General features: G+C 42.6%; 1 protein-coding gene across 1 annotated transcript in view; it reads right to left on the bottom strand.

The window, feature by feature from the left end:
* Window positions 1–1,764: 1,764 nt before the first annotated feature.
* Window positions 1,765–14,544, bottom strand: part of LOC137599199 (leucine-rich repeat-containing protein 24-like) — a 29,311-nt gene continuing 16,531 nt past the window's right edge. The window contains exons 5-8 of the mRNA XM_068319977.1: window positions 13,683–13,851; window positions 9,446–9,708; window positions 7,984–8,547; window positions 1,765–3,733 (exon numbers count right to left, since the gene is read on the bottom strand). Coding sequence (XP_068176078.1) covers window positions 3,329–3,733; window positions 7,984–8,547; window positions 9,446–9,708; window positions 13,683–13,851 — 1,401 coding nt within the window. The 3' untranslated portion in view covers window positions 1,765–3,328. The remainder of the gene's footprint in view (window positions 3,734–7,983; window positions 8,548–9,445; window positions 9,709–13,682; window positions 13,852–14,544) is intronic.

Consider the following 14,544-nt stretch of genomic DNA (forward strand, 5'->3'; position numbering starts at 1 on the left):
ACTTGGTGGTGGAATGAGGAGGTACAGGAGTGTATACAGAGAAAGAGGTTAGCTAAGAAGAAGTGCCACACTGAGAGGACTGAGGAAAGTAGACAGGAGTACAGGGAGATGCAGCGTAAGGTGAAAGTAGAGATAACAAAGGGCAAACAAGGGGCTTATGATGACTTGTATGCTAGGTTGGACAGTAAGGACATAGAGACTTATGTATACCGGTTGGCAAGACAGAGAGACAGAGATGGGAGGGACGTGCACCAGGTTAAGGTGATTAAGGATAGCGATGGAAGTCTATTGACAGGGGCCAGTAGTGTGATGGGAAGATGGAAAGAATACTTTGAAGAGTTGATGAATGTGGAAAATGAGAGAGAACAAAGGCTAGAAGAGGTGACTGTTGTGGACCAGGAAGTAGCAAAGATTTGTCAGGATGAAGTGAGGAGGGCACTGAAGAGGATGAAGAGTGGAAAGGCAGTCGGTCCTGATGGTATACCTGTAAAGGTTTGCAAGTGTCTAGGAGAGGTGGCAGTAGAGTTTCTGACTGGGTTGGACCGTAGATAGTGAGAAGATGCCTGAGGAATGGAGAAGTTTGCTGGTGCCCATTTTTAAGAACAAGGGAGACGTGCAGAATGTGGCAACTACAGAGGAATAAAGCTGATGAGCCATACAATGAAGTTATGGGAAAGAGTAGTGGAAGCTAGACTAAGGGCAGAAGTGAGCATTTGTGAGCAGCAGTATGGTTTCATATGCCGCCGTTTCAAAAGTTACCAAAGCATCTGCCAGAAAGCATTGGAAATGAGAAGTGGTCTGTGGTCACCACCTGCAGAACCACTCCTTTATTGAGTGTGTCTTGGCAATTGCCTATAATTTTTACCTGTTGTCTATTCCATTTGCACAACAGCATGTGAAATTGACTGCCAATCAGTGTTATTTTCTAAGTGGACAGTTCGATTTCACAGAAGTGTGGTTAACTTGGGGTTACATTGTGTTGTTAAAGAGTTCCCTTTATTATTTGAGCAGTGTATATATGATAACATAACATATAAATGCATATACTGTATATGATAACATAACCTGAGCTACTGCCATTCACCCGTTTGAGTGCAAGAATGGTCCTCAAAGCCAAGGCATTGGGGGATTTATTCTTCTGTGAGGGACTCCAGTTGGAAACAGGTCCTGGTTGATGAGCAAAACTAAAAACAGTTCAAAAGTCCCTTTGAGTACAATAAAAACAAAGACTGCGATATGGCGCAACCGGGGTTACACACTGGCACCAATTCTGGGGTTGGGCCTCATTTGGTAGCACCTGGTGGCAGGGTAGACAAATTTTCCAGCACTCCCATAGGGCACCTGAGATGTTTTCGTGCCACATGCCATTCCAGGAGATATCATTCGGATGCCCAAACTGACACAGCTGGTCTCTTTTTCACATGAAAATGAAGCAGTTCCACTTTCAGTATCCTTTGAATGTTGAACCCTATCTCTAAGGCTAGAACCTTCTTTAGTCAATCATTTATATTATTCATTCATTCATTCATCTTCTGCTTCTTCTGCTTCGCGGGTCAAGGGGGTTGCTGGAGCCCATCCCAGCAGACTATGGATAAGAGGCGTGGAACACTGCGGACATGCTGCCAGTGTGTAACAGCACTTTTATTAGTGACCTCATGTGAATGCTCACATGTTTGGATTTAGAAACCTAGGGGTAAAGGACAAACATCTGAAAGACACCATAATACTTCATGATTTCCACCTTTAATTGGACTCTGAAAAGCAATGAATTCTTGAGAGGACAAACTTGTCAAGAGCATCGTGCAAGTTAAAATTCTGGGGTCATAATCAAAAAAGGGAATTTAATGAATTAGAAATGAAAAAAATAGTGATATTAAGCTACAGCTAATTAAGGAGTGATTAAAGGGAACTATAGCTGTCAGCAATAGAAGCTGTTATTTAACAGAGCAATTAAGCTCATACTGTATGTACCACATTAAGTATGTATAACTGGCTGCTACACATCAACATGCAGTCAGTTGTAACAGCTTCTCATCCAGCAATCATGCTAGTGGCACTATATGAATATTAACCTCCTGTTAGAAACTGATTTGGTCTGGCAGCCACTAAAAACCCCAATTTTGAACAGAGGAATATACATAGCATTATTAATTATTATTTTTGATTGAATAACTGTGGTGAGACCAGCAATGTTGTTTGGTCTAGAGACAGTGTCACTGAGGAAAAGACAGAAGACAGAGCTGGAGGTAGCAGAGATGAAGATGCTGAGGTTCTCTCTGGGAGTGACCAGGAAGGATAGGATCAGGAATGAGTACATCAGAGGACATGTTAGAGATTTTGGGGATAAATTCAGAGAGGCCAGACTGAGATGGTTTGGACATGTCCAGAGGAGAGATAGTGAATATATTGGTAGAAGGATGCTGAGTTTTGAACTGCCAGGCAGGAGGAGGTTTATGGATGTAGTGAAAGAGCACATGAAGGTAGTTGGTGTGAAAGAAGAGGATGCAGAAGACAGGGTTAGATAGAGGCAACTGACTCGCTGTGGCGACCCCTGAAGGGAAAAGCCAAAAGGAAAAGAAGAATACAAGATTATCCTGTAGAACTTATTTAACTATAAAATGTTCCACGGACACAGATACCCTTGTGACCAGAGAAACTCATTGTGTACTGACGTAGATTAACCACCATCTTTAGTCATAGGTTCATGTGATCAAATCAAAATGGAAATTGCTAGATCAGACCAAAAGTCCAAAAACAATATTCCTAAACATTTGCTAACTGAAGAAACTATTGGTTACACTTTTAGGGTCTCCCAAATATATACTTAGGATTTCACTGAATTTTCAACCTATAGACCATACCTGTTACCAAAAGACAAACAATGACAACCATTATTATTCAATTTTAGTGGGGAACAAAATATGTGATTCTAATAATAATGTGTTGCAGCACTTGCTGCTACTGTAGGAACAAGCATCAAGTCTCTGAATCCTACACAGATGGGGGAAGGGTCAGAGAAATGCTGAGTCAGACATTCGTTTGATGTATGCAGCTCATTACATATCATCGTCCAGTTAATATTGTGTAGGACAGCTCATTTGAAGGGCTGTCTATACTCTGTCACCTCCTCACCACTGATGTCCACTTATAAAAGTCTCAATTATATTGATCTAAAAAATAGACCATGAGCTCTGTCGGGTATGTAAATATCTGAATCCAGAGGAAATGAGTCTTAAAGATGAATATTCACATCCTGGCTTTCTTCTGGTAACATGGTGACTATAAACTGGCTTCATAAACACGAAGTCTCAAGGGTGCAGGGGCCCCTTCAGCAGTGGATCTCATAGGCAATTTGTGAGTCCATGAACAAGCCTGTATGATTAAGGAACAAGCCTTCAGCCTCTGATGTCATCACAGGTGATGCCTCCCCTCCCTCCCCCGTCATTCTCCTCATGGTTGGTATGTCACCCTCCTGTTGCTCTTGTTTGTTGGGAACCAGACTGGGACTCATGGTCTGGCCCTGCCCTGATGAGTGAGTGGGGCTAGAGATCTCAGATGGACTGGGACAACCCAGGTTAGTGGTGGAAACAGCTGTGGGTGGAGCAGGACGCAGCACTGGCTTGGACCGGTTCAGGACATACATCTCATGGCCATGCTCATCGCGGTACTCCTCTAGCTGGGCAAAGGTCATGGGTCCATCTGAATAGTCGTTCACATACAGGATGTTATCCTCCTGTAGGTTAAAATTCATCATATCAGGGCACAATGATACACAAGAAAGACAAATCTTTAACATGTCATTAGTGTGCTGTAAACAGATGAAATTACATGTCTGTAGCAAAGTTACAAATAACCTGTGGCTAATTTAACTAAATTTCAATAGCACGTGGTTCTGAAATTGTTGTTTTTGGTACTTTCAGTCTATTGATAGAGCATTCATACATTCATTCATTCAATCATTCATTCATTTATGCATTTTCTGACTGTCCTTTCGACTGTCCCTTGCTCAAGGGCACCTCAGTAGTGCTCCAGGGGTGAGCTTACACCTTCCACTGTCAGCTCACCTCTGGGTGTTTTTTGGGGCGGGAGTGGGGATCGAACCGCCGATCTTAGGAACATTGGACAACCCGCTCTACAGCCCGATTTACCACTGAGCCACTGCCGCCCCAGGCAGTGGCTCTTATGGCGACTTACAATCAGTGCATAGAAGGGTGATCAAGTCAGTCAAATAATAATAATTACAGTAATGAGAATTAGTGGTTGGGGACCGCTGATCTAGGGGTAACGGGAGACAATGACACCTGAAGTGTGTTCCAGACGTCCGATCTACTCCGCAGTTTGGTTCTCTTTACGGCCACTGCAGAAAATTCGGATTCACTAAGACAGGAGGTTGGAAATGGAAATACGTTTTTCGATACTTTTGGGATGATCTCAGGATAATCTGCCTTGACTTTAATTGAGAACACTGGCGCAGTTGTGGGCGCTTAATTTAGGGGTAACGGGGTAACCTGTTACTTGACCGAAATCTGTCAAGCGAAACAGACACATGCATTCATCTGTGCGTCATTCTGCAAAGACGTCACTTTTCAAAATAAAACATCTTTAGACTGGTAATCAATAAAGAACGCCAAACGTTCTGTACCTACTGTCCCCCAACCCAGTGGTTGGGGAACACTGATGTAGACGAATGTAACAGAGAATCGGGTAATTTTTCAAAACAAAACATCTTTCAGACTCTGAAATAAATTATACGGAAGTAATGTAAATTATTTTTTCTTTCTGTGCGGCCCGTTACCAAATGACCCACAGACCGGTACCGGTCCGCGGTACGGTGGTTGGGGACCACTGAATTAGAGAACAAGCACCCGGTCACACAAGATCTGGTCACTTTATGTGTGTGAAAACAGCTATAAGAAGTTGGTGACACCTCATTGTGATGCTTTTGAGTTTTCTAGCAAAGATGTAGGGTGGGCTGTTTCAGCTAAAGTATATGTTTTGGCATATATTAGAAAGTTCAAATAAATCAACTGATCTATAAAAAAATTTTTTTTTGGATTTGCGTGAATTTTTTTTTTTTATAGCTCAAAAGACATGCCAATGTCAATGTAACATCTTTACAAATGCCATGAACAGGAAGTTGTTATAACTCCAATGATAAGAGTCCAATCTGGAACGGACACTCTCACCAGGAAAATACTGACATGCTTACAGCTATTACAATGACAGTCCCACTTGCTGGCAACAGAAATTATGTTGAGTGACAAACAGCAGTTGATTTGCATTATATTTTAATCATTTACCCAGCTGAGGCCAATGCTAACATGAATGTGAGATGTGTGGAGCATCTCAATACTGATAGGCTTTTGTGTCGTATAAATTTGTTGCCTAAACACGTGAGCTCAAGCATATTATTAATATTATTGTTGATGATAATGATGTCATCATCGTCATTATCATTATCATCATCATCACTTTAATTATTTTTAATAGATGCCTTGGCTTTTCTGACTCATGATTTTGGTGATACAATAATCCCTTGTTACTCGCGGTTAATGCGTTTAATTATTTATGGCAATTTACATGTTTATAAACCACCTTCCATCTGTATAACCTTTTCCGACACTGATAGATCGTTTAAAGCGCTTTTCAGAGTGTCTTTAACACACGGATGTGCGCTGCATTCCATGACTCTCGGAACGCAGTGCACTTCCGGATGCTGTCAGCCAATAGCACGCGCGTATGGTATCAAGTGATTACCTACAAAAAAACTGTGAGGTAGTGAAGCAGTACATCTTGAAGCACGAATAAGGGAGGGATTACTGTAGTTTAAATATTTGCTGTCCTTGCTGTGCTGACAAGAGCTGCTCCAGAGAAAGCTCTGCAGCTGCGGAATTTTTTTTGTCCTCCAGGATGTTGGAGGAAAAACCTCCTTCATCTCCAACATTAGCGGCATCTTTGCCACCTTTCTCCTTGATGACATTTTTCAAGTTGTGGTACACTTCAGCACCAATACCATGGCCTCCTTGAGTCAGTCATACTACCATAGTATAAGAGTTAAAAAATAAGATAATTTTCACCTCAAGTAACCTCAGAATGCTTCATTTCTACATAAAACTTTCTGCATTGCTCCAACTGCAGTCCGTTCTGAGTAATTCAGTGACCAGAACTGTTGATCTCTTCTCCCTGTAACCTCACTCTTCCACTAACTGAAACTCTTCTATCACACATCACACCTGACACTTTCCTCCACCCGTTCCATCCTGCCTGGACACGCTTCTTCACCTCTTTTCCACACTCTCCATTGCTCTGGACTGTTGACCCTAAGTACTTAAAATCCTCCACCTTCTTGATCTCTTCTCCCTGTAACCTCACTCTTCCATTGGGTTCCTATCATTCACACACATGTACTCTGTCTTACTGCGGCTAACCTTCATTCCTCTCCTTTCCAGGACAAAACTCCACCTCTCTAGCTTCTCCTCCACCTGTTCCCTGCTCTCACTACAGATCACAATGTCATCTGCAAACATCATAGTCCATGGAGATTCCTGTCTAACCTCGTCTGTCAGCCTGTCCATCACCATAGCGAACAAGAAGGGGCTCAGAGCTGATCCCTGATGTAGTCCCACCTCCACCTTGAACTCCTCTGTCACACCTACAGCACACCTCACCACTGTCTTACAGTCCTCATACATGTCCTGCACCGCTCTAACATATTTCTCTGCCGCTCCAGACTTCCTCATACAATACCACAGTTCCTCTCTGGGCACCCTGTCATACGCTTTCTTCAGATCTACAAAAACACAATACAGTTCCCTCTGGACTTCTCTATCCGCATCCTCCTGTACCTCCTCATTCCACCACCAAGTCTCTTTATCTATGTTCCTTCCAGATGATACACCAAATACTCTCCTACCTGTCTCCCTGATCACATTAGCTGTAGTTGTCCAGTCATCTGGAAGCCCCTCCTGACCACCCAAAGCCTGTCTTAACTCCTCCCTAAAAGTGAAGCAACACTCTTCCTTTTTCAACTTCCATCAGTCTGGCGTACTGAACTGTGTTCTGGCCTCCAGGTAGTGCTGCCGGTATGGTCTCCTCTATACAGGTCAGCAAGACAGAGAGACAGAGATGGGAAGGATGTGCAGCAGGTTAGGGTGATTAAGAATAGGGATGGAAATGTATTGACAGGTGCCATTAGTGTGATTAGAAGATCATCTGCTCTCAAAAAATACATAAATACACATAACAGTAGCTGGTACAGACTAAAAGACGTTACATAATTACATAAATACACATAACATAAAAAGAAGCGTAAGAACATGGAAGAAGAAGTGACTGTGTGTCTCATCTGCTGTTTTCAAATTCAGCCATGTGATATGTTAACTATGATAGTTTCTCTTCCTTTATGAAACATGATGATATGACTCATAAAATGAAGCTGTATTTGCATTCATGAATATGTAGGCTTGTTTGTCCCTGATTAGCCACAAGATTATTGCCACTGACGTTTCCTTATTTTGTTACCATGGCACCTGTCAATACCAGATCTCAATCCAATCAGGGATGTGTAGTATTTTCTGGACAAGCAAGTCACCTTCAGTTCTGCTGCGAACATCTCTGTGCCAAATACCACAGCACAGACCACTTCGGAGGTCCAGCCAAATCTATACCTCTACAACTAACTGCTTCATAGGTAAAAGAGGGCTTGCACAATATAAGAAAGGTTAATTTAAGTGTTACGGTTGATCAGTATATACTTACTGTAGCACACAGTTCATAAAGTCTGTCCAAATTCATAGCGAACCTACAGTTTGTCATATACTCTGACTAGTTTTACAAACACAAAGTATCAGATCAATGGTCCATTCATTCATTCGTTCATTCATTCATTCATTCATTCATTCATTTTCCTAACCACTTCATCCAGTCAGAATCAAAGTTGCTGCAGATGATTCACAGACAAAACTATGTGGAAACAAGACGCACCTTCTCAGTTCCATTAGCTTCCTTCTCAGGTTGGTGGTGTCGGCTGTAGATCATTGCGACCAGCAGCAGAGCAGTCAGAGCAAGTAGAGAGATGCCTACAGCAATGGCTGTCTGAGTAGCAGCTCCCAGAGCACTGAAAGCCATGCTGCCCAGAGCATACAGGGGCTCCCGGCTCACATCTGAGCCCAAAGCAGAGCCATGGCTCCTTATTTTGGGCAAGATGGGAGAGTATGGTGAGGATGCCTGAGACCATGAGGCCCAAATAGAGGAGGAAGAAGAGGAAGTGGATGAGTTTATGGCAAGCTGAAAGGTCACCCTGGCTATACCCCCTGCATTCCAGGCCTCACATTCATAAAATCCAGCATGAGCCACAGTCACATTACTAAGAAATAACATTCCACTTCCAGTGTCCGGGTCAAAGCGCTCGCCTGCAGTCTTCTGCACACTAACTTTCCCTTCTTCTGAGGGCTCCTCTACTCTTCCTGTTGCTCCAGAACCAAACTCTTGCACAAGGCTTCTGGGAGAAAGCATCACTTTACCCTGTGATGCCTTTTTCCATGTCACCTGCAAAGACATTAAGGTTATATTGTCATCGCGTAAACAATAGATACATTTGCCTCACAGCAACATGAAATTAACTGTTGAACCATGGGTTTAGGGTTAGACCAAATAGCTGCTTGCATGAAAAAAAAATGTTTAGAGAGAGATTTAAAAAGTCTAAACTATATCTGATTAAAATATGATCTGATCAGTTGACTCTCTCCTGTTTTGTTTTGTTTTTTTGTAAATCTTCCCTCACAGTTCCCTTCCCCCTTTCCCGTATTCCTGATTGATTTCTCTGGTTTGGGTATCTGTTTCCCCCCTTCGCATTGACATTATTGCTTGTCTGCGCCATCCCAGACAGCAAGCCCAGTCTCAATCTCAGAAAGCCCAAGGTGTCATCCAATTATCATCTTCTCCTCGACTCTCCTTGTTGGAAAATAATTGAAACTTTTATCTGACTTTACATTCGAGTCATTTTAATGAGGCCCCAGTGAAGTGACACCAAAAGACATTAATAGATTTAGCTATTTCACGGTGGAGGAGATAGTAAATACAATGCTTTGTTAAATAAGCATTCTGTAAAAAAAAATTACATTGAAGAACAAAACAGAAGGTGATGACAGTTCTTGAGGACACTGGAAGCATTTCAGGAAAAAAAAATTGCTCAATCAAACTAGCTGAGCCCAAATCAAAGTTCACTAATGTAATTGTAAGCCATATATTTAAGCTCAAGTTAGTATTCATAATTTGTTTGTTGGTGTGTCCAGAAGTGACCCGTTCACCATTTTGTGTGTAAACCGGTGAAATAAGTCAATATTGGGTCCTACTTGTATTTAACTTCAGGACATCTGAAACATCCTCATGCACCTCTTCAGCATTTTGCAGTACCATTAGATGTTCACATGACAGGTGTTCCTACCTGTGGCCGGGGGTAACCAGAAGCATGGCATGACACCCTCAAGCTCTCTCCGAGGTGCACAGCTAACCTCCTATGTTCCAGCTGCACCAGTGGAGGAATACAAACAAGGCTATTTAGTGGGACCTCCACAAGGCTTAGGTGGGATAGGCGAGGCGGTTCGGTGCAGACTAGGCGACGTTCTGCAGAGCTTAGTAGTCGCTGGCCCTCCTCATCAATCCAGCTCCTCAGCCAAAGGAGAGCACAGTCACAACGCCATGGATTGTCTACAGTAGATGGCAGGATATTAGTATAGAACCCCTTAATGCTAAATCAAGCCTCTAGCTATCAATAGTGGTCAGAGGGAGGCAGTTCAGTGTATTGACAGACTGTATCCTGAGTGGAGTAAATGAAGGTAGAAAAACTGTGAAAACTATAAATCACTTAAGTTATGTATTTAAAAACAGTTCAAAGATAATATGTGTAAAACTTTGTTTTGTTTTTTAAAATACGTTTATTGTGATACCAGCAAAAACATATCAAACAAGTTAGGATGTTGGGTAAAAGTTGTGGAATGCAACTATAACCACTCATGACCTGAAAGCTGACTTCTTCTTCTTTCCTTTCGGCTTTTCCCTTCAGGAGTCGCCACAGCGAATCAATTTCCTCCATCTAGCCCTGTCCTTTGAATCCTCTTCTCTCACACCTGAAAGCTGACTAAAACCTACTATTTATATTTTACTTGATCTCTTGGGCCCCTGTGGGAAAATTTGTTTTGGATACAGACAGTAAGCTATTTAATAACTAAGTACTGAATTATTAAAACAGGTCCAGATCCGCATGGGTTCTCTTAAGGTTCTTCAGCTTTCTCCTGCCTCCAAAAACTTGCAGCTTGGGTGAATTGATAAATCTAAATTGCCCGTAGGTGTGGGTGTGCGTGAGTGATTGTTTATCTATCATGTGGCTCCGCAATGTACTGGCGAAGCGTCTAGGGTGTAACCTGCCTTTCGCCCGCAGTCAACTGGGATAACCTCCAGCAAACCCCGTGATCCGCAAAGATAATGAAGCGACTGTAGACGAGATGATTACGGTCATCTTAGCCACAAGAAAATGGATGGATGGATAACTGTAATTCAAATTAATTGTAGATGTGTGTGTGTGTGTGTGTGTGTGTGTGTGTGTGTGTGTGTGTGTGTGTGTGTGTGTGTGTGTGTGTGTGTGTGTGTGTGTGTGTGTCCGTGCACTGTAATGGCAACACCTGCGCACTGGGGCGTACCCCGCTCTCGCCCATAGCCACCTGAGATACTTTTCAGCAACCCCCATGAACCATAAGGAGGAAAAGTACTATAAAGTACTCAGTATTGTTATACAGGATTTAAATTTCAGCACTTCTTTCATATATAAGAACAATTCTCAAGCAACAAAGACAACATTTCTTCACTCAGAGAAGACAGTGGGACAGTCAGTAAAGTTGTGTGCACAGTGAGACTCTGACTCAAAAGATCCATCCATCCATCCATCCATCCATCAATCCATCCATCCATCCATCCATCCATCCATCCATCCATCCAGTCACATCTCGGGTTCAATAGTTTCCGTTTTCTTTCTTACTAATATATCATGTCATTTCAGATTCTGCCCTCATTTACAATCAGCTCATTCCAGTCATCTGCCTTCTCTCCACACACCAACAGCCACTCCCCAATCTACCTCCACCCTTCAAATGCCAGCTCAGCCTTCTGCTCTCTGCCAGATTGTTTAATGTCCGCCCTGACTCTCCAGCCTATGTATCCTACCTGATTTTGACCATGTTTGAATCCCGTGTGATTTCTTGACCCACCCTGTTGCCTGCTTCTCGTCTGATCTGTCTGCCATTTGTTGATTGCTCTGTGCCTGACCCTGCCTGATTCTGGACTCTCGTTTCGCCTGTCGTTTATTGGATACCTCTTCCTGTTGGACTGATTACTTGGAACCTGAACCCTACCTGTACAATTAAACCCTTTTTGAGACTAGACCCACCTGCCACTCTGTCGTGCTTTTGGGTTCCCTCTACCAGTCGTGTTCGACCCCGTGACACATCCATCCATCCATCGTTGTAATCATCTTGTCTACAGCTGCGTATCCACCTTGTGGGTCACAAATCTGATGGGTACTGTCCAAGCAGACTACAGGCGGGTACACCCCAGACGAGATACCAGCTCATCACAAGCCACACTGAAGGCACACCCAAGCTCATAGTCACACTTACGGATAATGTATAGTCACCAATCTACCAAATTTTGCATATTTCTGGAGGTTGGAGGAAGCCGGGGAGCCCAAAGACAACATGCAAACTCGGTATAGAAAAGCCCCAGGTGGAATCAAACCCTGGACCTTCTTGCTGCAATAGTGCTATCCACTGTGCCATCTTGCTGCCCTGTTACAGTATTATTGGGGTTCCTATCAAGAATGCAGACAGGAGTGCAATGCCAGGAAGTCTGGGAAACCAGGGGTTAAATATCTGTATGCTATAAAATGTAAATCTGTTTTTGGGATGGGCTTGAAACAGGTTTAAAAGATCAAATACTGTAACAATTGTCAGCATCATTCTCAAAGTGCTCTGCACCCCATACTGGTATGTATTAAAGAGAAATGACTGATCACAATGTGTCCGTAACTTATAATTCTTCACAGAACTTCACAGAACAGAACTTCACAGAACTCTCATTAAGCAGGAAGAATTTCCCTGACATGTCCCAACTGCATGAGGACAAGAGGACGAAAGCCATGTTCACACGTAGTCGGGTATTTTTACAAACTAATATATTTTCTTATGGTTAGGCCTGTTGTCCACACGACAACACATATATCTGTCACAAAAATGATGGCCAAAGTAAAGATTTTTGAAAAGACCGGGTATGCTTTTGTGTGTGGACGACTGTAGCAGGAGCTTTCAGTCTTGATACATCCTGCCCGCAACGAAAACTGCTGTGACTTCCTACAAACAAAATGGAGGTTGTTAAAACCGTGTTGGTGTCAACAATTCTCCAGTCGTTTTTAGCCATCTTGTTGCTGAAGACCAAGTACTGCTGGTTGACATTGAGCAGAGACGGTTTTCTATTTTCTGATAGATAAATGTTTCACGTCTAAGACATGTTAAACATATGTAACCCTTGAATATTTGCTTTTGGGTTTTTTTTTAATTGGAGTCATAAAGTTTGTATATTGTTTGTATAATTCATATATTAATATTATTTGGTCCATCTCTATTTTTGTTGTTTTCCTTTTGTTACTAATGCACCTGGAGGGATAGTGCTAATCTTGTTGTCAATGGAACCCTGTTTTTATGTACAATGTACAATGACAAGAAACTTCATTTATTCATTTACTCATTCGTGTTCCTCGCCGAAGACGCAAACATCAGTTCTGGATCAGACAGGCTCGCACAGCCTGCTGGTGGGAGAACATTGACATGAAAGTCGTCCTCCAGGAGGAATGGCGGGAGAATTTTCACATGTCCCAGTCCTTGCTTCTGTTGTTGTCGGAGTTGTTACAGGCTTGCAATGCCTATAAACATTTTGATCAACATACTTATGCGGTTACATGTGGACAGAGACACAATTTTTTGTCAGAGAAAAATATAACCGGCTACGTGTGGTCATGGCCGAAGCAAGTTAGAAACAGCTCCAGTCTCAAAACAAGATGTCTGCTTGAACAGTCTCTCTCCCACTGCCTGCTGGTCTGTGTCTCTCTCCCTTTGTGTATTTGGTGTGTGTGTGTCTGCCTTTGTCTGTCGGTGGGATTCTGTCTCCCCTGTCTGTTAGTGCAATTGTCCCCAACCCTTTTTTTGTGCCATGGACCGGTTTCACGTCAGGCAATATTTTCACTGACAGCCCTTTCCATTCAGCACAAAAACTGTTTTTTCTAAATATAATAATAAATATGAATTAAAAATATGTATGCAGTTTTATTACCGTCCTTGTAACATTGCAACAACATTTGTTTTTTGTTCTTTTTGCTACCCTTGGAGTTTCAATTTAGCGGTAATCTGTATTACTGGCTGGAGCAGCCTTTTTAAGAAGGTAGTCATGTGACCGAGGCAAGCGTCTTGACAAGCTTCAAGAGTGAATCATACACAGATATGGAGGAGAGTATCCGTTGGTTTTTCAATTTAAGCAATTTGTTTAAAGCTTGAAAAACAAATATGAATGTCAGTTATCTCAAGGTTTTTCTCTCGTGTCTTTCCATGAACATGTACTGTATGTCAGTACTTCAGTCTTACCTGTAATGCGCAGCACCTGCAGGCTAACCAGAGGTCGCAGGGATTCAGGGCCAATGGTGTGAAGATTATTCCTGCTCAGGTCAAGCAGAGCCAGTGAAGTCAACCCAACAAGTGCCTGTTCTGCTAACATCTCTATACTATTGTGCTGCAGATGAAGTTCCTGGAGGCGCTATGAAGGAAGGGGAACATGTCATATATGTTACAGATAGTGATGAATAACTGCTATCCTGGTGGAAAGTTAACATTAATATAAACGAAACATCGACAATAAAATATATGTAATGTGAATGTGTGTGTGTGTGTGTGTGTGTGTGTGTGTGTGTGTGTGTGTGTGTGTGTGTGTGTGTGTGTGTGTGTGTGTGCGTGTTTCTTGTTTTTGACTAAAGTATGTGTTGAAAATAAGGGCCTCTCAATTTCCAAAGAATATGTTTTTTACATTGCTTGACTTGAATAGTTAAAATTAATGATAATGAAAGCGGATGAAAGAAATTTATCATCTAGTAATCATTTATTCATCTTCTAAATTTGCATCTTCCACTATTGTGGGTCATGGGTGCTGGAGCCTATCCAAGTCGACTGGGGGCGGGGTACACTCCAAAGGCCATGTCGGTGCACCACGGAGCCACACATATACAATGGCAAATACGTACTCACACATTCAAAACTACGGTCAATTTGGGAACAGCCAATTAACTTGGGGGGTAGGAGGAAGCCGGACAAACATGGCGGCAGGGTGGCTGTGGCTCAGTTGGTAGAGTGGGTTGTCCAATGATCACAGGATTGGCGGTTTGATTCTCGTTCCCGCTCAGCTACCCTGAAGTGTGAGCTGAAAATGGGAGGTCAGTTTACCTCCCGAGCACTG

The sequence above is a fragment of the Antennarius striatus genome, chromosome 7 (assembly GCF_040054535.1).
Source record: "Antennarius striatus isolate MH-2024 chromosome 7, ASM4005453v1, whole genome shotgun sequence".
Classification (NCBI taxonomy): Eukaryota; Metazoa; Chordata; class Actinopteri; order Lophiiformes; family Antennariidae; genus Antennarius; species Antennarius striatus.